Here is a 27,079-nt window from a genome sequence, read left to right as displayed (position 1 = left end):
CAGGGTACCAGCCTTTCCCGACCGCTTGGCTGGGCCATCAGGTCCCCAGCAGCTGGGGTGAGGCCTGGGTGAGATTCTTTGGATTCAGAAAAGGGGGAGGGGGTGGTTGTTCTCTGAGTCTTCAGATGAAGGAGCCCTGGGTGTCTCAGCGGTGGGGAAGAGGCACGCTCCATCTGAAGCTCTCCAGAACTGAGGCTGGCCGGCACCAGGGCCGGCCTGGGGCAGTGACCACAACACACCTTCTCCTATTGGGGTCAGCAGTACTCGCCATGGGCGGAGGAGAGAGAGAAGGGGACAAACAGCAGCAGGCCTGTCTCTGTTGATGAGGCCGGGCTGGACAAACAGGAACAGCTGGTCAGCTTTAGGATGGGGGAGGCTTTGGGAATTTTCCCCAAACTCCCAGATCGGGCTGGGAGATGGAGGGGCAGGTGAGGGAGCTCTAGGGGCTGGTGGGTGGGTGGGGGACCTCCAGAGGGTGGGAAGCATGTCTGTGTCACTGGGAATGAAACTAAACAGCAAGAGTGACTCTCCTTTCCTGCGAGGCAGAGTGAGTTGGAATTAGAGCCTCATGGAGCCTGAGGCAGCACCTGGCCCGATCAGTTCACTTTACGAGGACACAGGGCCCCAGCGGCTTAGTAACTTGTCCAGGCTACACGGCTGCCCGGGGCAGGGCCACGACACCGAGTGTGGTGTCTCTGCTCTGCCAAGGCTCAGCCAGGGGTCCAGTGTGACTTGCTGATGTTGTCTGAGTGTGCTCCCAGCCAGGCTCTGTGCCGAGCACCCTCATGAGCTGTCCCACACCGTTCTCACAGTATCCCTCCCAGACAGAGCCCCATCAGGGTACCTCTCAGGGTCACAGAGGAGGAAATGGGCTAAGTGCCCAGTCAAGGGCCCACCTTGGCAGAGCTGGGCTTGCACATAGGCTAAGGGGTAGAGGGCAGCCAGCCTGGGCCCGTTAGGCCAATGATAATAAAAACCACTCCTCAAGTCTGTAAGCCCTTAACTATTTACATCCACATCACCACTCTGGGGTCTCCCAACAACCCAGCCATATGGGCTGGGTAGGCATAACATTCCCCACTTGAAGGGAAGAACACCAAGTCCCAGAGAGAGTGACCAGCCCACAGCAGAGCAGGACTCATGACCCTGCCCTTGCCTAAGACAGTACCAGCCTCCCAAGGACTTTGGGGAGCTGTGCCTTTCAGCCTCCACAGGGCCGCTCTGTCTGCATGGAGCTGAGATGTGACACTCTACCCCCGGGCTAAGCAAACCATGAGCTGGTCCTGGGGCCCCACACCTGCCAAGTCTGGGCTCTTATGTGCCTTTCCGTCTGGTTTTTATTTCTCTGCCTGGAGAGGAATCCTGTCTTGTCTGACAGCTCATCTTCTGCCCATTCCTGTTGTGAACCAACCCCTGGAGCAGGGAGAGGCCTGGGAGTGCTGTGAGACCTGCACCAGGAGTAACCTCCCTCTGGCTGCTGCTCCCCCTCAGCATCCCTCTCTCATTGCCCCAGGGGACACAGAGCTAGTAAATCTGGGGGACGTGAGCCCCCTACTTCAGGAGGCCAGGCTGGCTCCTTGCACGTCCCATATACTACTTCTGCCAGGTGTTTCCCGAATGCCTGCCATGGGCCACCAGTATGGAATGGGTAAGAGAATGTGGATGCTTTGATACAGGACTTTTCCACTATCAGAACAGCAGCTCAATGGTTATTTTGGGGTGGGTGGCAATTCAGGAGAAATAGAAACAGCTGAGCCCCATTTGCCTCAAAGAGCAGGACTCCACCTCTCTGAACAGCACATGCCCCTCACTGCAGTCCAGTCACAGGGCTTTTGCATATGCTATTTCTACTTTCTCCAATGTGCTTCCCTCCCATCACTCACCTATTAATGCCTACTTGATTGCCACTTCCACGGGGAAGCCTTCCCTGATCCCAGTCAAGTCGGGTGTCCTGTTAGAGATTTTTACAGCTTCCTGATCACTCCATCATATCAAGTAATACTTAATGTAAAGATTCATTTCTTAGTATGAATACCAGGCTTTCCCAAGAGACTATAAAGTTCATGAGGGCAAGATTCACATCACCATTATGTCCTCAGGGCCATGTGCCTGGCACATAGCAGGTATTCAAAAAACATTTGTTGACTGAATGGTGGATTGCTCTCCTACTGTCCAGTGGCACCCAAAACCCCACTAGTTCCCAGATACCAATAGGTCAGGCTGCAGGGCTGCCCCAAGCCTAGCAGAATCCCAGGAAGGCACCCAATAGGGTTCTACCTGACTCCTGTGGTCAGATCAGGAGGCAGGATTGGAAGGCAAGAATCAGAGCAGCCTGGGGATATGAGGGGACAAACCAAGCAACCTAGAGGATTGGGAGCCACCAACATCATTCAGGAACCTGCACACACAAACACGTACTACATACACATACCCCTGAGTGCATATAGTTGATACACATGTACATGCAGACATAAGAGCACACCTGTGTGTGCGTGCATACCTCCCACCCCTCACAAGCATGCCCCACATGCACATATGGGTGCATGTGCCTCTGCATATCCCTCTCCTGTGAGGTCACTCTTCAGAAGCCCAGCTCCCACTGACTTTCATCCTGCATCCTCACTCTTTCCATGAAGGCTTTCCTGATGAAGACATCTCTAGGCTACCGTGGATTCCCACTTCCCTGGGCAACACACTCAAGTCTCCCTCACCTGGTCTTCGCATCAGTGACAAGTAGCTCACCCAGCTCTGACCCTGAGTAGCTTGGGACCTAGAGTGCTGCCAACGCACCTGATGGTACCAGTAGTTCTTGAGGGTCCAGAGTGTCACCCAGAGACACAGTGCCTGGAGCAATCCTGTGACCCATCTACGTGGGTCCTACAGAGAGCACTTTCCTCTCAGCTCTGCACATTACCGAAACAAGAGGGTCACTGACCCAACACAGAGCCTCTTAGATGGGGAACCTAATGGTTAAGAGCCCATGGCTTGGGGTCAGGCTGTCTTTTTGTGAATTTCAGTTCACTCACTCAGTAGCCCTGAGCAAGTTAACTTAGCCTCCCTAAACCTCAGTTTCCTCCTCAGTAAAATGAGAACAGCAGCAGCTACCTAGGTTAGGAATAATGCGCGTCAAGTGCATGGTTTACAGCCAGTTCTCAATGACACTGCTGAAAGGGTGTTATAGCTCCACTAGTAAGAGCAGCAGCAGTCCCCAGGGGCCATCTCACCCACAGCCCTGGCTCTGGGCATGACTTCTCCAGGCATTAGGTCTGGAAGGGACCACAGGCACATTTTAATCCATCTTGTTCATTTTATAGATGAGTTGCTGAGAAGGGAAGCGGCTTCTGCCTGAGTCATCCAAGTGGCTGGGTGGGAGCAGAGTCAACACTCAAGGTCAAGCCTTTGACCTCTAGGTCCCTACCCTTTCACCTCCTCCAGTGGAAATCCATTTTGCTATAACTGGGAGCTATAAGGGGCTCAGCACCTGGGGGAGATGTCCAGCCCTTCCTTCCCAGCTGGGATGCCCAGGCTGGAGGTGACAGTCCCCTCCTATTTCAGCATCCCCACCCTGTTATAAAAGTGCTGGCTTCCCCCAGGTCAGGTGATGAGCCACAGAAGCAGGGCCATGTCTAGGTGGGGGTTGGGCAGGCCCCTTGCAGCAGGCTCTGCCCTAGCCTTTAGTGCAAATTAAAACATTTTCCTTTTCTTCAATTTTTTTTTCTGATACAACTGCCCATGAAACATTTTAATAACATCTCAGAAAAGGTCAGGGAGAAGGAATTTTACAGTCCCTGAGCAGGCATTTATAACTTGAGCTCCTCCTGCAGCAAGTGGGGTCAGGAAATGGGGCTGACCTCAGGTCTGAGTGCGGAATGCCAGGGATGGGGAGGCCAGGGCAGGGCAATGGGTCTGCGTGGCATGACCACGAAGCCTGCTACCTGCTAGGAGCTCTGGAAGCACCTTGGAGAGATGGGGAAATGATGGTGCGTGAGTGTCTCCCAGGGGATTCTGTCCCCTCCATCCTTTGCACCTCTTGACAGCAGCCTTGGGAGGTCTCAAGCCCATTTTGCAGAAGAGGAAATGAAGGCTCTTAGAGGTGACATAGACAAATGGGCACACAGCAAAGGCAGGGAGACCAGGGTTCAATTTCACTTTAGGTCCAGCTCCTTTAGGCACACAGCCCTGCTGCTGGAGCTTATCACTGGTGAAACAGCCCCCTCATATCTGCAATTCCACAACCCCTGGGGCAGGGTGTTAAGAAGGAGGTAGGCAAGACTTGGACAGACTCAGGAACTGGAGGCTGGCCAGTGAGCTGGCCCTGGGTAGAGACCCTCAGGTGGCCACAGAAGAGGCTGAACATGTCTGCTAAATATCCAGAGAAGGCCTGGGAAAGGGCCTGGAGAAGAGGTTGTGGGTACTGGGCAGGGGTCCATGTAGGCCCAGGATGTGCTCCAGCACTTGAAGCTCAGTTTGAGGACCTACACTCCAGTGTCAACCCAGACGGGATGGGGCCTGATGCATCCTTCCGGGCACCAGCAGCTTGGCCACCAGCCAGGAGGTGTGCCTTCCCACACTTCACACACCACCCATGTCCCTGGGCTCCCTCAACCCTTCCCCAGGGTTGGGGGACTTGGGACTGCAAAGTGAGACGCTCCACCCCAAGCAAGAATGCCAGGAAGGAATCCCTGGACACCTGCCAAGCCTGGACCAGACATCTGAATAATTGCCACGTGGTCCCTGGCCTGTTGGGGGTGGGCGATAGGGCCTCCGTGCGAAGCCCCTGAAACGCAGGCTATGCGTCCTTCACCCTGATATTTGAAGGTGGCTGGGGGGCTGAGGACCCTCTCCAGAAGGCCAGAGCCTCTGGCATTTGCTCTCTGGCCAGGCCCTAGAGGCTGCAGGAGGGTCCACGGGGCCTCAAGCACCAGGCGACTGACTGCAAAGAGCACCTTGGTGAAAGCCAGCAGAGCCCCAGGCTGGGGAAGCAGGACGGGAGCAAACAGCCGCAGCAGTCTTATTGTTTATGTCTGACGCCTGCCTAGCTAAACATCTGTTTGAAATATTAATAACTGTCATATGGGAAGGGCCTTGGGGCTCAGTATGGTTTCATACCATCTGTCTGTAGAGTAAACACACTTCGGAGTAGGGGGCCTGGGATCAGCAGGCAATGTCTCTGCTCCAAGTGAGCATGGAGCAAGAAGTGGAAGCGTGGGCTCTGGGGGCCCCAGAGTGGACAGGAATGGGCAGCAGGGAGGTTTACTGAACACCTACTATGGGCGAGCCCCTGAGCTTGTGCAGCACACATCTACCACCTTGATCTGCTCAGCAACCAATTATCTTTGTTCTGGTAACGGAGGCCCCTTGGACCCCTTTTCCCATTTTCAGCCCCTATAATTTGGATGGGGCTGACCCAAACCCCAGCTCCACTAGGGGGAGTATGACCCATCTCTGGGATATCAGAATCAAGATGACTGGTTCCAAGATAACCTAATAAGCTGGGCCAATGAGAATTAGCTCTGGGACTTTCGTTGGAACTTCTGAAAAAGAATACTTTTTCTCCCACTAAAGTTGACAAATTCATAAGAAGTAAGCCTAGGGGTGCTGGTGTCCCTCTCTGCCAATATGAAACAGCAGAGCCTGGTGTTAGATTTATACCAGAAATCTATAGCTAGATTTCTCCTCAAGTGAGTGTCTGGATGCAGCCATACCTGAAATCACTTATATAAGCCAACCCTTTTTTTGCTTGAACCACCTATAGAGTCTGTGTGTCTTGTAACCAAGAGTACTGATATTAATGGACATTGGGAGGGACACCTTGTCAAAGTCCTGGCCAGGGGGCAACTGGGGATGTTCAGCCACTGTCAAGGAACCCATTCTTCCCTGGTACCTGTGCTTAGACAGGGAGGGTCCCCCTCCTCAGAGTGGCTGGCACCTGTTCCCATCAGAGTGCACCTCCAGGGCTCTTGGCCCACTCAGGCGTAGTCCCTTTCAGGGACAAGGCAGAAAACCAGAATGTCCTTGGCCCAGTCTCATCCTCCCCAGGTTGGTCCCTTTTCCACACTGCTGCCCTGGCCAAGAGGGCCCCATCATGAAGTCCAGGTGCACTGATACTCCACCACCACATCTCTGGGGACTTGGGGGCAACCCCTTCCAGACTGCCCCAACTCCTTGGGCAAAACCCCTTTGGCTGCCTCCTCATGGTCTGCCCTAGAGCTCAGTGGCCCTGCAGGAATGTGAGGACTCACCAGGACGGTTAGCACAGAGGTCCCCACGGTGACATTCTCATATAAGCTGATATTGTACAGTGGCTGGCTGAAGATGGGCCGGTTGTCATTCTCGTTGATGAGGGTGATCTTCACCTTGGCATAGCCCACGTGGTCAGGCACACTCTCATTGGCAAAGAGCTGGGTGTGCAGAGCAGGGGTCCCAGTGAGCTTCCACATGCTCCCAAAGCCCTCGTCCCCATAAGTCCCCCTGGGACCTTTGCCAGTTCCAACCCAGAGCACTTGTCCAAGTCACTGTCCATTCCAGGTGTGCTACTGTGGGTCCTTCCATCAATGTTCACAGTGCTAGAGTGGCCACTGATTCTGCTGGGAAGGGAGGGGCTGAAGCGGGCTGGGCAAGGGCTGGCACTGGGAAGTAGAGGCTTCTGATGGGCTTCTGAGGCCATGATGGCGGCCGGTAAAATTCCACTCAATTCCCGGACATTTCCTTGTCCTCCTTGTAAAGGGGAGGCTCAGCCTAGCTCTTGCCATGGCTCCGTGGGCTTCTCTGAGTCAGACCCACAAGGAAAGAATGGGGAGAGGTGGAAGGGGCTATTTAAAAGGACTGTGTCACCACCCCCACCCCACTTCTCCTGAAACCCTGCAACCCAGCTGAGGAGATGGTGAGTGCGGCCTTACATCGAAGTCGTAGCGGTCCACAGTCTCATAGTCCAGGGGGATGGCCACCCGGATGCGAATGTCCGCCTTCCCTTGGACTGAGGTAGGGGAGATGATGAAGTGGTGGGAGTTGTTCCCCACCAGGTACACCTCGAACATGCTGTTCAGGCCCTGGGTCAAATGGAGAGGAAAACATTCAGAACAAGCTCAGGGGCCAAGGGCCAAGCGCAGCTGGCGGAGCAGAGCTGCTTCAGTGGGGGAGGCAGACGATGTGCAGGGACCGGGAAGGGCCTGCCTGCTGCCCGCAAAGTGATCTGGTTGCGCCACCCCTCCTTCTGCCCATGTCTAGGCCTCTGGCGTCTCTTCTGGTTCTTTCTGGTTCTTTGTCATCCCTTCTGATGCCCATGGTCTCCCTCACCCCCGGGGGGTTTGTTTCATCTTCCATACCTGGCTCCTTCCTCTACCCAGTGAGCCCAACTGGGGAGGGATCTGCCAGCCACAAGACCCAGCAGGGAGAAAGGGGGAAAGAGCGTCAGAAGGGAGTGGGGGAGAAGTCAATGTCCTGGTGGGCTTGGACAGGAGAGGGCGTGCGGGACAGAGAAGGACACCGCTGCTCCCCTTCCTCCCTCTGGAAGGTGTCAGGCAGGGAGAACACGGGCTTGCTTACACATGGAGTGCCAATAACCCAGATGGCTGAGCAGCAAAATGAACCTGTGTACCCCCCAACTGAGGTGGACCCAGGGAATCCTAGAGGTCACTGACCCCCAGATAGCCCAGAGCTGCCATATCCATCACATTCTGCTTCAGCACAGCAGCAAAGTCCATAGTTTTAAGTGGTGGGGGCGGGCGGGTACCTCTAGGTCAGGAGTTTCTGATCATTCTAAGCAGGACCAGAGCTCACAGAGCCCTTATATACCACCTGGCTTGTCCTCACACAAAGAATGTGTTGTCTATATGCTACCCCAGCCCCTAGATCAGGAGAAGAAGCCCCTGCAGAAGGTGGGAGACATGGCTTGCTGACTCAGTCCTGAGTCTGGTCTGCTTGGAAAGTGATTCAACCTCCTGCATGGGGGGAAATTACCCCCAAAGAGCCCTCCTCTAACCTAGCTGGGTGGCCTGTGGTTGGTAACAAACCAGCCCAGAGCCTCTCCTGACCCTTGCTGCAGATGCCCAGTGGGTCACTGACCCAGGCTCTCGGCCCCAGGAGGATGTCTTCTTGCTTCTCCTGTGTTGCCCACCCCTGGCCCAGTGCCCAGCACAGCCCCTCTGTGTACATGTTTCTGTGGAACCAGGGACTGGCAAGGGAGGCATGCCTTCCAAAACCTGTTCCTGCTGAGAGGGGGGCAGCCAGGCAACCTGGAAGCCTTTACATGGTCAGGGTGATGGTCCTGGCAAGGCTGGAAATGACACCCTCAGCGAAGCCTGAGAGCTCATAAGATTCTTATGCCCCTGGAGCTGTCCCACGGGGGCTCAAGTGCATTTGTGTAATGAATGCATGTTAATATTTACCCATCAGTCTCTTGAGTTTTTCTATTTACAATTACTAATTGGCAAAACCAGGGCACTGCCAATCTTAAGGTCCAGGCAAGCAATGGGGTCTCGAGAGCCCTCAGCCCAGAGTGGGTCTAGGGGGACTATGCACACATGCTCTTCTGGCCCTGACAGGCCATGGAGTTTCCAGTTCTCCCTGGCATGGCATCCATCTGTCAGATGGAGAGGACCAATTAAATGCCCGAAGGGGCACTAATAGCCAAAGCCAGCAGAGTGTGACAGCTCTGAGCAGGTGACACCAACACCTCTCCTTTCCCTGGACCTTGGCCCCGAAGGGGAGGGGATAGGCTGAGCAATGCCTGGGCAGGTGGAGCAACACCTTGTGAAGCTCCCTCCCCCTGGTGCCCACCATGCCTCCCCAGCCCTGCTCCTCCCAGGCTCACTTACCAAATTCTATCAGTAGGAGTCGTTCAGTCAAAGGGTATGGAGACCAAGGAGCCGGAAGGGTACAGAGTAGAGGAAGGAACCAGAAAGAAAAGATGGTGAGATTCAAGGTCTGGGTAAGGGACAGGGGCCGAGACAGACCCGAGCGTGGACCTGGGACAGCCCCCTCCACATTTGAGGGGCCACAGCCTCTGGGGATGCTGAGGAGGGGTGTGGGGTGTGCACAGGTGCAGGGCAGTGGGGAGGTCTGTGCAGCCCCACACTTAGGAGCGGGGACACAGAGGAAGAGGTGCGAAGGCACGAAAGGTGAGGGGAGGACCAGGGCTCCTATCTCCCTGGGCTCGCTTGTTTCTCAGCCAGAGAGGAGCAGGTGGGTGGTGCAAGGCTGGGAGGGGAGGGGTCACATTACCGTCCTACTCACACAAGCTGGAAAAAAAAAGCTGCAGGAAATGACCCCAAGCATTGTCATGTTTTAATTTTCCTAACATAGACAATGTTAAGGGCATGATAAACATAGACATGGAAAATTTTCACATAGTTCAAAAGCATAAAGGGCATAAGTATAAAGGGCATACTACCATCTCCCTCTCCTCATTGCCCCAGTCACTAAGAGTCGATACCACACCCGATTCTTGGGTCTCTTTCCCCAGGAAATCCATGCATATATGAGCGGTATGTATCTATGCCTCTCCTCTTGGACACAGACAGTAGCACACTATACATACTGCTCTATGCCAAACATTTTTTCCACTGAAAACTGCACCTTGGAGATTGTTCTGTAACTGTACAAATAGATGACAATATTCACAATAACACAGCACACATTTAAGGGACACCCACTTGTTGCCAGACACTGTTGAGAATAACCAGAGAATAACTCTCTGTTAGGTATGGGCAATGCCAGGAGCCCCTTCAGGCTGCAGACCATGCCTAATGTAAACCTCCATCAGAGCAGGCACACAGTAGGTGCTCAGGAAGTGGTAGGACTTCAGCAGCTTTTCCTCACCCACTACCTTGTGCGTCCTCTTCCCACAGGCCATAGGGCAGAGGTAAGAACACTGAGTCTGGAAACCCCTCCTGAAAAGCTGGAGCTCAAGGTTGAGGGAGTCATCCAAGGTTGCACGGGCTGTTGGCAGCAGAGTGAGGATAAGAGCCCAGGCCCAGCTCCCAGGGCCCAGCTGAGCCCTCCAGGGCTGAATCTAAGGGAACTCCAGCAGGTGAGGCTGCCCCAGAAGGCAGTTTTGAACTGGCTTTAGGAGTGAAGGAAGGGAAAAAAGGACCAGCAGAGTAGGGATTCCACATAGAGGAAGTGGTTTTAAACCTGGAGTTCTCAGTCCTGGCATGTGCTGGTATCAGAATCACCTGGAGGCTTTCTTAAACTAGACTGCTGCCCTCCCCCCGGATTCTCTGACTCCGCAGGTCTGGGTTGGGGCCTGTGAATTTGTATTTCTAACAAGTTCCAGGTGAGGCCAATACTGCTGGTCTGAGACCGCCCTTTAAAAACCAAAGGGCCTAAACAAAAAAAAAAAACCAACAACCATGGAGCAGGGAATGAATAGTTAATGATGAGGCAAAGTGAGATGATTTGCACAGAGTCCCTGTGGGAAAGTCAGCAAGACGGTTTGGATATCGGGAGGCTTTGGGGGCCTCCTAGAGTCCCACCACAACCACCCTCTTGAGGGCTTCGGCACTCAAGGTTTCTGTGAGCAATGGGGAGCCACCCTAAGCTCTGGAGCAGAGGAACACTGGGGTAAAAGAGGAAGGTGAACTTGTCGACTGTGTGTGAATCACTCTAGTGCAGCCCTCCTCACCGGCAGCACCTCAGAAGTTTTGAGAGTGGAGCTCTAAAGAGAAACACGGAAGCCCACTGCCACTGTCAGGATCTCTCAGGTGTGAGGCCCAGGAAGCTGCATTTTTTTGACACTCCCTAGGGAACTACGTTGCACAGTCAGGCTGGGAAGACATCAGTGGGTAGTGAGGGCTGCTTGGTGGCACCCACAGGGATCCAGAAAAGGCCAGCAAGGGAGAGGCAGAGTGGCTGCACACCAAAGTCACCTGGGGATCTTTAAAATATCTCCGTGCCTCGGCTGCATCCCAAAGAAATCAGGTTGGTGTTGGGGAGAGGGGCACACATCAGGATTTTGTCACATTCTCCAAGTTATTCGTTCTAATGTGCATCTGAGGATGAGAACCGCTAGGGCATAGCAGTGGCTGAGTGTGGTACAGGGACCAGTGGCGTCAGCACAGCATCACCCAGGTGCTTGTTAGGAAAGCCAAGACAGGGGCCAGGCCCAAGTCAGGGAAATCAGATTCCGGAGGGTGGGGCTCAGCCTCTGGTTTAACAAGTCTTCCAGGTGCTGTGATGCACTAATGTTTGAGAATCACGGGGACAGTAAGGCGCAGGAGGCAGCAAGCCTGCAAACAGTGGGGAAGATCAACCAGCAAGAGAAGGGGGATGAACCGCTGGAGAGAGAAAGCTGAGTGAAAACCTCAGGTGGGGGGGCTGGAGCTGTGACACGTGCACAGGCAGGGGACACGAGTGAAGGAGCGAGGAGATGCCTGGAAGGTGGCGCTGAGCTCAGTGCAGATTCAGGCTGCATATCTGGCTAGGCAGGAGCTCCGGATCTCCCTGCCCACATGGCCTTCCAGCCCTTTCAGGCTACGGCCCTGGGTCTCAAGGAGATCTCGCTTCTCCTTGATCTGCCACCAGGGACTGGGAGCTCACTCAGGCCTGACCCTGTAGTTGTCAGGACCCCTCATATGGCTGTCCTGAGACACCAGGGCGCACCCTTCTGGCTAAGGGCCCTCAAATGCTCAGCCTACCCCTTTCAGAACCTGCCCAGAGGGCCAAGTCCTGCTGGAACTTGGCTTGTAACAGTCAGCCCCCGTGTAGGGGTGTGTGCGTGATCCTCACCCAGTCTGCTAAATTGGTACAAAACCCCTATTAACTTCAACCCCAGCCAGGAGTCTTGTAAAAAAGACAGCTTCCATTTATCAAGCCCCAACTATGTGCTTTACGTACCTTAACCAGAATCTACATAACAGCCAATGACATCAGTGTCAGCCCACCCCTTTTATGGAAAAGGAAACTGAGGCTAGAGAGGGTAATTTGTTCATGCCTCACAGCTGCCAACAAAGGCCTGGAGCTCCTCTCTTGGGATTCCTGCGGAGTCTAAGCTCTTAGCCTCCCCACGCTCTGAGTCCCTTGCCCACTACTGCTCCAGAGGTCTGCAAAGGACTGGAAGGAGACAGCTCCATATGGCAGGAGCTAGGCCTGCGGGGCAAGCAGGCGCCTCTCCCAAGATCGCCGATCAAGGCTGAGGGAAGGGAAGCGCGGGCTGGCGGAGGGTGCGGGCCCTGCCAGCCCCTTAAGGGCTGCTTAGTGGGGCTGGGAGGGCGGGCAGAGGCAGGAGGCCCTCTCTGAGCTGTCGAGGGGCAATTTTGTTGGGAAAGGAGATAAAAAGGAACATCAAAAGGAGTTCCAGTGTGTGTAGAGAGGAGCCTCGTGGATTAAATTCTCTTCCAGCTGGGAGAGGTGATGAGAAGGCTGATAGGCGGCAGCCTCGGGTCCTGGAGCTGAGCGGCAGCACCCGCGCTCCCCGCACCAGGCTGGGGAGATGGCGGCTACCTGTAGGGCTGCCACGATTCGGCTTTACTTATTTGTTGGGAGCAGGGAGGACATGTGAAATCTCTCCTCCTGCCGGTACCCACCCCATGCAGCAAACTGTGTTTTGCTCTTGACAACTGAAGTCTCATCTTTCCCTACCGAGGGTTGCGCGCCAGCCCTGGCGAGTTCTCAGCCGCTGCCAGAAGGGGCTGTCTCCTGACCCTGGGCTCCTGGAAGTGTCAGGGTGGCCATGAGAGCAGTCAGGGCAGGCACTGCCCAGGAAGGGCACCTCTCCTGTCTCTGCAGCTCCCAGAGCCAGCAGACCCAAGTCCCTCCCATTGGTCACCTGGCTCTGTGAATTGACCCAATATTGGTTTTCCACTATTTACTGTTTATTATGGGCCCTCTGCAAACTTCAGCTCACTGAAATGCTCACAACAACCCGGGGGGCCACCAGGGTGGTATTTAAATTAACAACTGCCACACACAGGGCCTCTCCTCCTCTTGGAGATGGAGCTTCAGGTTGGCCCCTACTCTGGGCTTGCATGGGAGAGTCCTGGCTTGTCTCAGGGCCTGTGCCTGGCTTCTGGGTGTGCCTCCCCTTAGTCATCATCACAGGCTTCACCTGTGCCATGCTTCTGGGCACTGGCACTTCCCTGCCTAGCTCTGGCCCCCACCCCCACCCCCACCCAGACGCCTTCCCTGATGAGTGGCCTGCAGATGCCTCTTTCATCCCTCTGGCTCTGGCATGGTTCTTCCCATCTTGAGGCATCTCCCTGCTGATGGTGACACCTTGGAAATGTCCATCTCTGTCTGCTATAGGTCAGCGTAGTAGTTGGGTTGGTGACCCAGTGGTATGCTGTAGTGGAGAGAGCAGGTGTAGGGTTGGGTTGCAGGCTCTGTCATTTCCTAGCTGTCTGACCTTCAGCAAGGTCCCAGAGCATCCTTTTATTCATCTGTGAAATGGGGAGAATGAGGCACATGCACAAAATTAAGAAACAGTGTCATGTCTTTGCCCCACTGTGTTTTAGTAGGTGACAGGTGATTTATATTTTCTTGCCTAACACAGGAGGCTCTCTGATGGCAGGAGTCTTGTGTGTTTTTTTCTTTTGTACCCTAAATGCTAGGGGACACGTACCCAGCTCTGTGAACTAAGTTATGCCTGGAGAGGACCTTAATTCCTTTCAATTGAATAAGGAGGACCAGGGTTGTGTAGATGCAGGGTGCCAAGGGAAAGGCAGCAAGGATGAACTGGGTCTTTATGTTGTGGGTAATTGTAAATCAAGTCAGAGAAGGGCCAGGGACCTTGTGAGGCTTCCGGGGAGGTCTGTGGGCTGGTGGACACTCTTAGCTCAAGCTAGGGACCGGGCTAAGGACCGGAAGTGCAGAGCTGGGCTCCGAGAGTCAGGGGCACCTTCACAGGGCCCTGTCCAGAACCAGGCCTGTCAGGGAAGAGCCCCAGGCCCAGTGATTCCAGAATGTGAAGCCGAGCTTCAGTGGTGGCTAAAAGCACTGCCTTTGTGATTTTGAACAAATGCTTTTACCTCCTCAAGCCTCCATTTCCTCATTTTCAAAATGGGAAGAATGAGGGCTACCTGATAGGGTGTGGTGTGTGAGCTGCAGAATTGTGGCCAAGTGCCTGGGATGGAGTAAGTGCTCACTAAAAGCGAGTTGTTATTCTTGTTCTGGGGAGGAACTGATTTCTAGATCCTGGCCAGGAATGAAGGGGCAGGCAGAGAAGGAGAGCAGTGGCTTGGGTGTGTGCAGGGGTGAGAGGACCCCGCCTCGGGCCGGGTGCTGTAGGTCTCCCTCCCTCCAGCATTGGGCTCTGTTGGTCTAATCCATGCTATTGAGCAGCAGAAAATCAAAGTCCACCAAGATGTACTCTTATCACGATTTTGTCCACCCTTTCACTTAATTAACCCCAATCAGACATGCTGAAGTGAACCTTGGCAAGAGGCCTGCCCCCCACCCCCACTCCCCTCAAAGATTGCTGTTTCTCCCTCCAGGCTCCTACACCTGGGTGGGGGTACTGTGTTCCTCTGGCCCTGCCTGCCTCCCCTAGTGCACTATGGGAATCTCACATTTCCAAAGCCCAGCTACACCTGACCACCTGTCTCTCTCCTTGACACCCCCCTCCTCCTACCCCCTTCTGTTTCTGGCACAGAGTCCCAGCTCCAGGGACTCAAGCAAAGCTGGAGCTCAGAGGTGGTCACTGCCTCCATCCCCTAACTCTGCCTCAACCCCAGGGACCTTCCAGATTTCAGAGTCTGGGGGAACTGATGCTGACACCTCCCCTGCAGTTCCTGGGTAGGACCACCTCTGTCTCCTCCTGTCGCCCCACTCCTCCTGTTCCTGGGCACAGAGTCCCAAGTCCAGGGCAGCAGCAAAGTCCACATCGCACACTTGGTAGCTCAGCCTTCTTTCTCTTCTGCAATCCAGGCTTGTCTGGCCACTAGAGGCTCAGAGCCTCAGTTTCTCCACCCTGAGAGCGGGCCGCCTCTCAGGCCTGCATGGGGTGAAGGACAGACACTGCCCTTGGCTCTCAGCCCACCTGTACCGCCTTCCCAAGCTCCCCTGTGGTTTAGGGCCTTGAGCAGTAGGTCAGGAACCATTTGCCCTGGATCGGCTATTCATCACCACGTGACTGGGGCAAGCCCTTTCCACTCCCTGGGCCTCAATTTCCTGATCTGCACAATGGGAAGTGAGAACTGGGAGATTCTCTAAGGGCCTGTTAACACTTGCTGGGCTTTTTAAAAAGCTTCCCAGTCCATCCTCTCTCCGCTGCCTGTTACCCCTCTCCCCTTTCCTGCTGACCTTTTGTCATCTTCTCTGCATTTCCTCTCCCCTCCTCCCCTTCCATTGCCCTTCCCTCCTCTAGCCTTCTGGCTCTGTCTTCCCCTTTCCCCCCTCACCTCTCGTTTGCCCTTTTCCCCGCCTCCTTTACCTTCTACGTCCACCTCTTTTTTCTCTCTCCTCCTCTGTGTCCCTCTTTCCTTTCCCTCTCTCCCTCCCTGTCCCTCTGCCAGACCCCCTCCCCCTCCTCCCCCCAGGTTATCTGCTGAATTCCACACACGCCTGCACAGACGGGATCAATCCAAGGCTGCCTTGCCTTCAGCTTATCTCTGCTCCAAATGATTGATTTTCCCTCTTTAAGAGTAATTTGCTGGTGAATTCCATGTATTGCAAAGACCCCTGTGAAATCTAATTCAATCCGATCGGCAGCTAGCACTTTGGGGAAAGAATACTCGAGAGCTGTCAATTTCATTGCGCAGACGTGTGTATTATTTTGTCTGTAGAAGAGGGTGCAGGGCAGGCAGGTGCTCCTCACCTGCACGTGCATCCCTCCCTCCCTCAGGAAGGATCTTGTCAGTAGGCCCTGCAGCCAGCCCTGGCTCTTCTGGGAAACGAATTACAATGTGATTGGGCACATGCACTAATGTAAATGAGGGACAGGTGCTTCCAAATGGTTTTCCTAATTTGCAGCCCACCACCCTGGTGCACTATGGGAATCTCAGATTTCCAAAGCCCAGCTACACCTGACCACCTGTCTCTGTCCTTGACACCCCCCCTCCTCCTACCCCCTTCTGTTTCTGGGCACAGAGTCCCAGCTCCAGGGACTCAAGTAAAGCCCATGTAACATGCTAACTAGCTCAGCCCTGCCATATTTTTCTTTCTGCATCCCAGGCCTGTCTGGCTCAGAGCTTCAGCATCTCCATCTGGGGAGTAGGCTGTCTCTCAGGCCTACATCAGAGATGATGGACACTGCCCCTAGATGACCAGCTCTCCCAGTTTGCCTATGACCTAAAGTGCTAAAACCTGGGCAGTCATAGGCAAACCAGGAGAGGAGGCCCCAACTCTATGAGGCCTGAGAGCCCAGTAGGCATCAGATGGCACCACCACCCTGGTATGGAGGTCATGCACTTGTGGAAAACAGGTTCTAAGCACCTAGTTACAACCACACTAGCCCCAGTGTCCTACAGGTGCCCCTCAGATGCTGCCACTTCAGAGACTCAAGCCCCCATGCAGCTCATACACAGGAGCTGGTCCTCTGCCAGGGAGGATGGGTGCCCAGCTGACCTAGTGGCTCTTGCAGCCCTGGTGACCTTTGCTGTGGGTAGGTATCTTCTGAGCAGGGGTCATAGTGCCACCTATGTCCACCTGAAACAGCAAAGCTAACTGCACCTACCTCCCAGGGTTGGAACCGGCCATTCTGGCCTCATTTCTAGGCCCTAGGAAAATAGCCATTTGTGGTAGGATCCAAATATTTGGGCTGCCCTGGGCCTCTAGGGCAGTGAGCCCAGTGGGTTCTAAGGGAAATGAAGCTGCTTTAGGGGGATTGGCTGGGAGGGCTAGGCGCCCCTTAATAGTGTCTGTGGGCATTGCCAAAGGGCAAGTGTTATGTGGATGGCCCAGGGGTCACAGGGACCTTTCCAGGCCCACACATGCAGAGATTGCTGTCAGGCTATTTAATTCACATGCAAAGGATAGAAGGGGCCACACAGGATTTGAGGCTCAAGCTCTTAATTTCAGATGACATGCTCCACCCCCAACTCCCCATGATCCCAAGGGGGTCAGGCCATGCCCCCTTCCTTCCTTCCCTTCTACAAGGGACTTTGTTTGAAAGGCAGGTGCCCCAGATGAAAGCTTAGCAATTCCTTCTTCATGGTCCTGCCTTGAAATCCAGGCACAACTCCCAGCACAGGTGACCACACTCTTGACGTTAAGGTCTGGTACCCCAATCAGAATCTGCCAACTTGGATTTCATTCCCATACCGGGCTTCTACCAGCCCCCTCCTATCCCACCCTGGCCCCCACTCCACTGGCAGTGAGTTTTGGCTGGGGTTGGGGCTGGGGTAAGTGTTCTCAGAGGCACAGGGAGGAGAGCCCAAATGCAGAGGAAAAAAGGTATGCATGTCAGTTGGCCCCAAGCTCAGAACTATCCCACGGCTCCCTCTGGGGCCCCTTCTGGAGAGGATCATGTGGTCAGAGTGACGGCCACTGCAGCAGGAGGATGAACCTCACTGGCGAGCCAAGGGGCCATCCAATCCTTTTGTTTCTGGCCAGGCCCCGCTAGGGGCTTCAGGACAAGGGGCATGGATGGCCAAGACAGAGCTGGGGGCTGGGCTTTGCACTCAGCAGCTGCCTGCCTATTCGCCATGCTGAAACTATTTCCCTGTTCCCACAGAGAGAGAAATGTGCAGTAGGTAAAGAAATCTAAATGCCTTATGGAAATCGGGAGGGACACACTGCCTGCCTCTAATCACCTCTGTATTCCTCTGCCTCTGAATCCATCTTCCGCATGCCTCTGGGTGGCAAGAAGGGCACTGAGAGGGTTGGGGGAGAAGGAGAGAGCCCCTGAGCTGATGTGCTTTATGACCTCAGGCAAACTGCCCTCTCTTGGCTGCCTTTCAAAAATCCTAGTTCCTCAAGGGGCCCACAGAGCAGAGCTCAAGACTATCTAAAAGCCACGAACCTGGGTGTCCTGGGATCTGGGAGCCAAAAGGGAGTAGGTGATCTCATCTCCCTCCCAGTCCCAGCCACACTGCCAGGAAGGTCTGCCCAGCTTTGGGTCCCTTCCCTCCTGAAAAAACATTCCACAATTGCCCTAAGGAATGGGTCCTGGGCTGGGACAGGGGTTTGGGCTCTCTGGTGGATGGGTGATTATGCCTAGTGACAGCCCCACGCGTCACTCAGCCACCCTGGGCATCTGGAAGTCAAGCCTAGGCACAAATGACCAGGCCTGCAAAGAGCCCCTCCTACTCCCACATTCCACACCTTCCCCAGGCAAACATGTGTTGGCCGCACAATAGCTATGACTGAATGAACAACTGGGCTACATGTGTGTTTATTTGAATGTGTGGATATGAGAAAAATCAGAGGACAGAGACAGGAATGGTGGGGAGGGGGACAAGAGATGATCAGATTCAATGAGAAATTAACAGACATAAACAGACTGGCACAAGGCAGCAGGCAAGGATGGGGGCATTCAGATGACGAGCTAAGTTGGGGTAAATATGAAACGGGGAAGTCCCGGCCTCTGCTCAGAAGAGTGGATGCAGCTCCTATCTTTGACTTCTCCTAGCCTGCCCCTTTGAGCTTCTGCTACTCCCATCCCTGGGATTCCAAACCCTAGCTTCATTCCAACCTCTGCCTTTCCCACAGACCCCACATCCAGTTCCTGCCCATTTGTGCTATCTGCCATCATCCTCGGTCACTGTCCGCATTCTCCTGGTGTCCAGATTAATCAACCTAAAGCACAGCTCTGAGGCTATCACTCATGCCCATGAACCATCAATGGCTCCTGATTGCCTACTGAATTAGGTTCAAACTCATTGTGGCATTCAAGGCCCTCCAGTCTATCCTTCTGGCTTTATGGGAGGGTGTATATTATATACCTGCTGAAAATTATATGACAGTGAAGAGAAGGATGGTGCTGAGTTAAAAGTTTACCAACGGTGCTATTTATGCCGGTATCTTTCACTTCCTCTTCTTTTTTTTTTGCTGGGGGAGGGGTGAGTGGAGAGGTTTTTAATATTTTATGATTTTTATAATTAACATTCAGTGAATTGATATTTGGGGCATATAGTTATATAAGCTTTAACACATGTAGCTTTGTGGCATCCCAGTCACAAGTAGGGAACAGGACAGTTCCACTGCCCCATAAACATCCTTATGCTGTTGGTCCTCCTGCCCCAACCCCCAGTAACCACTCATCAGAGATGTCACTACAGTTGCATCTCTGAGAATGTCACAGAATCATTCAGGATGTAGCCTTCTTGACTGGCTGCTTTCACTTCACATGCCTTTGACATCTATTGACGCTCACGGCACCTTAGTGGTCGGCTTATTCAAGCTTTGTCCTGTCCTTATAGGATGAGTTTTCAGATCTGCATGGATCTGCGGAACTGAGGAGGGGAAGTCCTGCATCTCTCCATCTGGTTGGCCAGGGGAGGACGTTGAAGGCAGGTGGGAGGAAAGGGTCAAGTAACTTTAAAAAAAGAAGGCCTGGTAGGCATGCTCTGTAAATGTTAGTAGATTTGGACATTCCCTAAGGAGGACAATTAAGAGTCATTATGCTGAAAACAAAAGTAAACACAGATCCATATGCTTATGGGCGAATCCTGCCTGATGTTAGGGCAGACTGCCTCACCCATCTTCTGAGTCCTAAGAGCCCCCTAGCCCCCAACTGCCATAATCATTCTTCTGTCCTGCAGTGCTCCCTCCCCATCCTCCTCCCCCAGGGGCGGAGGTCAAACAACTTTGCATTTGACCTCATCTCCCCTCATGGAACATTCGGGTGCCTGGGGCTTCCCTGTGCAACCCTCCTCTCTGCTCTACCCACAGCCACCTTGCAGGTGAGCCCAGCTAGACCCATGGTTTTAGATACAGTCCAGACCTTGGTGATGCTTCCATTTCCACCTCCAGCCTGGCTCCACAAAGTGTTGGCTGCTGCCTCCTAGGCTCCTAGAGGCTCCTGAGAGTCAACTGTTAGATTTCCAGGATCTAGGAGAGCCAGCTGGGGTCATGCTGGTGGCTTGAGATCTGCCATAGGAGCAGTATTTACACCACAGAGATCATCAAACGCTTCAAATATGGGCCTCCCCACCCCACAGTGCTTTTTGGACATTTAACAGCAACCCCCATCTGCCTTCTTGGCATTTCCATTTGGATGTCTAACAAGGTCACACATAACTTGTTGAAAGTTAACCTATAGATTCCATCTCCCTGTCACCAAATCTATTGCTTCACCATCTCAGGAAGAAAGAGCTCCATTTTTCTACCCATCAGGTCAAATACCTTGTAAGCCATTCTCAACACCCCCATGCCAACCCACCCCTCTCACGAGCAAATCCAACTGAAGCTTCAGACAGGCCCAGGAGCTGATCGCTCCTCCACACACCTGCACTTACTGACTCCACCTCCTCGGAAAGGCCCCTCCCTGTTTTGTCTCTTCACCATGGGCAGCCAGAGTATCCATTACATAAGTTTTCTGAGATAAAATCCACCATTTTAACATATACAATTCAGTGGTTTTTAGTATATTCATAATGGTGAGCAACCACTCCCTCTAATTCCAAAACATTTTCATCATCCCCAAAGGCAGCCCCGTATCAATGAGCAGGGGTTCCTCATTTACTTCCCTCCAGCCCTGCAACCACTGATCCGCTTTCTGTCTCCATGGATTTGCCTCCTCTGGACATTTTGTATGAATGGAATCATACACTATGTGGCCCTTCATGTCTGGCTTTTTCACCTAGCACGTTTTTTAGGTTCGTCCATGTTGTAGTGTATGCCAAGTACTTCATTTCTGTGTTGGCTGAACGACATTCCACTGTGTGGAGATCCCACATTTGGTTTACTCATTCATCAGCTGGTGGGCATCTGGTTATTTCCCCAGACTGTTCTTTAGAAGCTTCAGTCAGATCAGTCACTTGCTCCCTGCTCACTACCCTCAGGGAGCTCCCGGCCTCACCCTAGTGAAAGCTGAGCCCTGACAATGCCCCGGCCTGTCTGACCTTCCCTCCTGGCCCTCCGGCCTCCTCACCCTTCCCCATCTGAGGTGCAGGCACACTCCTGCCTCACACTGCACTTGCTGTGCCCTCTGCCTGAAATGCTCTTCCTCCAAATATCCACATGGCTGGCCCCCCACTGCACTGATAATTCTCCTCAAATATCCGGGAGGACCCCTCGGACCCCCACCCCCAGCCTAGTATGCCCTTAAGCCCCTTACCCTGCTTAATTTTCTCCATGGCTCTCATCACCACCCGATGCAATGCGCATTTACTTGTTTGTTTCTCTCGTCTCCCACCACTGGCACACAAGCTGCCCGAGGGGGACTTGGGCTGTCACGCTCACTTATGACTAATACCTAGAACAGCATCTGCCACGCAGTAGGTATTCGATGAATATTTGTTGAGTAAGTGAACTAATGAATCGGTCCCCATCTCCTACTCAATGCAAGAGTCCTTCTAGGGCATTGCTGACTTTTTGCTGCCCCAGGCCTGTGGGCACTGGTACCCCACGTGCTTTACTAGCTGTTGTGTATCTTTTACCTGCTCTGTGACCTTATGTAGAAAGCTTCCCCTTGGAGGCTAGTTTGGCCCAGGTGACAAGAACAGCTATCATCTGCTTGTTGACACTAGACTCAGTGCACATGGCAGGACGAAGGAGATGAAAACACTCTGCGCTTTTTAACCTGGATGTAAATGTACAATGACCTTGATTTTGAAAATTTCTTCTGTTGATTTCTTTTCAAATTAAATGGGTAACAGATGGAGAAACTGAGGCCTGGAAGGGAGTGGGGAGTGTCTGCTTTAGATTTCATGGGCAGAATGACAACACAGCCATGAACCCTTTCCTTGCAGTGGAATACCTCCTGCTCCCACCCACCCAACCCTGCAGAGTCAAGAGCCCAGGAAAGCGGGCTGGGAGGAGGCCCTGTGCCCTCCTGGGTGGCCCACCCCCACCACAGCTGCCCAGAGGGGCTCTGCAGCCCCTGCTGCTTGTTGATGGGGATGTTTCCCAGCGCATGGTCACAGTGATGGGGTGAGACACACAGCCACAGCTCCCAGCTGAGATGTGCTCACCCCTACCCTGAAACGGGATTAAACAAGATACACCATCTACTGTTGTCAGGGGTGTGATGGGGGTGGCACAGGGGGCAGGTGGGAGTATGGGAGGAAGAGACCTCATTTTAAGTGAGACTGGGCTCCCCAAGGCCCACAGTGAAGGGGCCCCAGGGTGGGCATGAACTAGCCAAATGGTGACAGAGGAAGAGGACAGAGGACAAAGTGTTTCACTTCTATTTCTGATCTTGGACGGGGTCTTCAGGACGATCAGCCACTGCTTTTAGGAAGCGTGACACTGAGGATAAAACGCTTCCCACTACTTCCCATCCATGTCAGTGCTGCTCATGACAGTGGGTGTGCGGGCATGGAGGCGCCTGCTGCCAGGGAGGTGGGGGAAGCGGGGGCAACCCTCCATATCTAGCTGCTGGAGGGGACTCGTCAGGGAGCCGCAGCACAGGGGCAGGGGCCAGGGGTGAGGAATGGGTGCTGGCAAGACAGCTGCCAAAGAGGCCCTGCCTGCTTCACACCCCCACCAGGGCTACCGGGTCTGGTGTAAATAGCACGCTAATTAGATTTACAGATGAGACTAAATTAGGAGGTGTCTGAATCACACCGAGGACACCCTCTGGTCCTCAGGGAGGCTGGAGCTTAGCATGCTGGGAGGAATCACACTACAGGATGCAGCCACGCACAGAAAAATCCTAATAATCATCGTCGTCATAATAAGAGCCTCAGTGAAGGCAACTGGGGAGAAATTAATGGGAAAAGGCACAGATGGGGCGCCCTGCTCCCCCAGGCTTCTCTTCCACAGAGGCTTTGCTTTGAAGTCAACAGATATTTTCCGGCAGAGCCTGAATCTTGGAGAGGAAGCCTGGAAATGTGAGGTGAAGCTGTGACACCACAGAGGTCTTGCAAACAGCCCCCTGCACACTGCCAGGGCAGAGGACGGTGGGGAGCAGGGAATGACAATGGTGCAGAATGATGCTCACCCAGGCACCCCAAATTCTAGGTATCAGCTGTGTTGACATTGCTCTGGGTGGACACCTAATCTGTGCTCTGCCACACAATCACAAGAGAATGCCTTGGAAGTGGGAGCAGCCAGGATGGGCCCCCTGGCCTGGGGAATGGGTAAGGCAGTGCTGACCTCCTCTTTTTCACAAGCTTTGCCTCCACTGCTCCCTGGACCAGGGGGCCCTCTCCCCCTACTTCCTCCCAGCTTTACTTCACTGATGAAATCACAAGCCAGGTGAGAGATACAGAATGTTGGAGGCATTCCTTCCACTTCCTTAATACCTCCTGGGGGATTCAGTAGGAGGTGGGTGATTTCCAGCCAGATCCCCGTTATCTCCCTATGGAGGGGGAGAAGGGTCTGGATGGTTGGATAATAATACATCCACAGAGCGTGCAAAAATCTACAACTGCCTCCATGGGTGCTGGCAGCCTGCCCACCCCTCTCTCCCCCATCTCTCCTCACTGCTTCTAGAGTTTGGTTTCTAGTTCAAATTGCTTTGGAAAATGGGAAAGTGGAGGCACGTGCCCTCGGTCACATCAGCAGGTGAGGAGAGTTTAGGACAGCTGGGTTCACTCCCTGGGGTGTCAAGGATGCATAGCCTGTGTCTCTACTGCAAAGGAGGTGCTGGTAGAGAGATTTATGGGGCCTGGAGGGTCCAGAGCTCGCAAACGGACCCTCAACTGGATGTGTGACACAGAGCAAATGGCCTTCCTGCTCGCTCCCCATCCTAAACGGATGTGCAGCTCAGGATGCCACCCCAGAAAACCGGCAGAATATCAGCGGTAGCAACAGCCTGGGGAGGAAGCTGGGCCGAAAAGCTGCCAGTTAGTGAGCAGAAGGATTAAGGAAGGGTTTTTCATCTTTTCTGTGCAGTGGACTCTTCTGACAGTCTGGGGAAGCCCATGGAACCCCTTCCTACGATAATGTTTTCTAATTGCATAAAATAAAGTACAAGGGACCACAAGTCAATTAATTATTTTGAGATATAATTACTGCATTATTTTAAAAATACTTTAAACACATATATAGAATTACCTGTTTCTTAATGCATTAAACAATGAGATTGAGCAGTGGGGGTCTAATATATGCTGTGATTTCAAAGTAGTGATGAGTGTAAATGATATTTTTGAGATCCCATGACATCTGTAATATGATATGAAAATACCTGAGATTTCTCTTGGGGTCAACTCATTCCACGGTGGTTGGTTTCTATTTTCATAATTAAAAGGAGTACTGAAGTTCAATAAGAGGTTAGTGAAAATAAAGGTGGAGGCTTTTCTCCACCCAGGGTCACAGATATCCACTGACCCCCCCACTCTGAGGTTAAGAACCCCTGGACTGAAAGGAAGCCTAGGAGAGGCCCAGGGGACATGTAGCCACAACCTTGCAGGGCTGTGTGAGGAGAGAGGCCAGAGAAACTGCAGGCTGGACAGACTGACTGACAGGAATAAACGCGAAAATAAATTTAAATGAATACAAGGTTGCGGGCTGGGCTCCATGACAGGCCTGGAACACATGTGGAATGGAAAATGAGGGCGATGGATAAAAATAAAGCAGAACAAGGACCATGTCCTCTTCTCACCGCCCCTCCCATCCCTGCAAATGGGAATATGGCTTTTTCTCTCCATCATTTGCTTTCTTTTATTTATTTATTTGGTGTTGTTTTCTCCTTGGGGAGGTGGGTAATTCTGTTTTTTTCTATGCCCCTCAAACAAATGAATCGTGTCATCTCCTGTCTGAAATAGGAATTAGCTCCTGCCAGATGTGTCCCCGTTCTCCTCTGCAGTGCAGGCATCCCCTTCCTGCCTTGTCTTACCTCCCCACTCACTCTCCCACCAGCCACACTGGAGGTGGGAGACCCACCTGCTTGGTGGGACCAAACTTTTGCAAACCATGGATGCAAGTGGGGAGCCCCGCAGTACATGCAAGACACACAGGATTGAGAGTTCAAGGCTCTACAATGCACTGGCTGTGTGATATCGGGGAAGCCCCTTAACCTCTCTGAGACTCCATTCTGCCTCTCTGAAAAAGACACAATAATAAATGTATTTCTCAGGACTGGAGATAATAAATGTAGATAAAATTTGGAAAGTGCTTTTATGGGTCAGACACTGTTCTAAACATACATATTAATCAATCCTCACAACAGCTTTGTGAGATAGGTACTACTATTGTCTCCATTTTGCAGAGAAGAAAACTGAATCAGAGAGGATAAACAAGTCCTCTCAAGTCACACAGATCAAAAGTGGCAGAATCAGGATTGAACCCAGGCAGTCTGGTTTCAAAGCCCTATTTTTATCTGCTCCAGCTGCCTCTCTCCCCTTAACCCTGAAACCCGAACTCCAGCTGGTAGCAAATAAACATGCACATGAACTGGCTGGGAGAGGTTGGTGGGGGACGAGGCCCGAAGAGTGGCCAGGCCCTTCTGCCTGACTTGGGGAGTCAAGGCAGCTGGCTCAGGGAAGGGAGGATGGGCCGACGCTGGGGGCAGGAGTGAGGTGGGACGATCAGGAGCAGAACTGGGGCGGGATCTGGCTTTCACGTTTTCTTCACCACCTTCTCTGAGCAGTCAGGGTAGGTCTGGCCGCAGAATGCTATGGTCAGAGTTCAGAATCCTGGGCTGATTTTAACTTGGGAGAAACTCTGTCACAAAGACTGGAGGTGGACACTCAGTGTCCTCCTGGGAAGAGTTCTGGAGGCAGTTTCTAATAGACTTGCTGGGTTTCATTATCAGGGGACTGGGATCCCTGGCTTCTTGCAAACACTTAAGAGGAAGACAGTTAACCTGCAAGAGAGCCTCAGGTTAGACACTAGAAAGCTCGGGCTGGATGGAATAGGTGGTGGTGGGAGGGTGGGTAGTCTTCAGAGTAGACTTTGCTACATTTCCCTGCTTCCACCCTTGGCCCCTGACAGTGCATTTCAATGCAGAAATCAGAGGGCTCCTTAAGAAAGGTGACTCCGAGCATGTCAAGTCCCTGGCTCCCCACTGGGCTCACAGTAACGGAAAAGCTTCCTGTGTCTGGCAAGGCCTGGCCTGACTCCTGCTGCTTCCTCAGCTCCCCCGTGACCTGCCATACGAATCTCTTTGAGAATGCCAGCTCATTTCTGGGGACCTCTGCCCTTGCAGGGGTGCACCTGCTGCTCAGAATGTTCTCCCTTGGTAAATCTGTGTGACTGCCTCCAGGCTTTTAACTTCAGTGCTGACAGCACCTCTTTGGAAGGCCTTCTGGGCCTACTGAATCAAAGACAGCCCCCTACCCCACCCCGCCACTCACCCTGGTTTTGACTCTTTGACAGTCATTTCCACCTGCAGTGACGCTGGGGCCTGCTCCTCTAGTTCCCCCCTGGAATGGAACAAGCGCTTGGAGGGCAGGGACATCTTCAGCATTCTCTCCCCAGTGGAGGGCACAGAGCAGACGCACAGTAATATTTGTTGAGTGAATGAATGCATAATCCCTTCACCTGTGTAAATTTCAACACAGTCCCTCAGAAAGGCCAGGGGGTCAGCAAATCCATGAGCTCTGAGGGCCATTCTGAAATGACTCCAATCCCAGAAGTAGGGCACTAGAGGCCTCTCTGAGGGGATATCAGCACCCTATTCCCCACTCCAGCCCTGCTCCTCTGCAAAAATATTCTCAAGGACAGCAGCAAATATGTTCTGAGAAGCTGTGGATAAGAAATGAGACATAAATTAGACGGATCAAATACTCCCAACTCCTGAGAAGAAAGGTGCGGAGTACATGAATCGTGTTTTTCCTGATGGGCAGGTGAGAGGAACTGTTTGTTTTCAGCTGGGTCAACTGGGAGGAGCTGTGCACAAGGCAGAAACAGCACTTAAAAATAAATACCTCTGATGGAACTGGTAAGGCAGTAGATGGTCTTCCATACTCCCTGCCTTCCCCTCCAACCTTTCGGAGGCAGGACACGGATAATTCATTTGCGTCTAAGTAGAAGAGTGCTTTTTAGGACAACTGAACAGAAAATTCCAGCCATCCCTATAATCCCACCCTGTGCAGATGGAAAATCACGAGAGCCCCTGTGGCTGGCACGACTCTAGGTAGGACTGGGGAGGGCT

General features: G+C 53.0%; 1 protein-coding gene across 2 annotated transcripts in view; it reads right to left on the bottom strand.

Moving 5' to 3' along the window:
* Positions 1-27,079, bottom strand: part of LOC130678898 (cadherin-23-like) — a 337,153-nt gene that overhangs the window by 74,677 nt on the left and 235,397 nt on the right. For both annotated transcript variants that reach the window (XM_057505954.1, XM_057505953.1), the window contains exons 12-13: positions 6,900-7,049; positions 6,243-6,401 (exon numbers count right to left, since the gene is read on the bottom strand). In XM_057505954.1, the coding sequence (XP_057361937.1) occupies positions 6,243-6,401; positions 6,900-7,049 (309 nt within the window). The remainder of the gene's footprint in view (positions 1-6,242; positions 6,402-6,899; positions 7,050-27,079) is intronic.

The sequence above is a fragment of the Manis pentadactyla genome, chromosome 8 (assembly GCF_030020395.1).
Source record: "Manis pentadactyla isolate mManPen7 chromosome 8, mManPen7.hap1, whole genome shotgun sequence".
In the NCBI taxonomy this organism is placed as follows: Eukaryota; Metazoa; Chordata; class Mammalia; order Pholidota; family Manidae; genus Manis; species Manis pentadactyla.
This window is presented reverse-complemented; position numbering and strand designations above follow the sequence as displayed.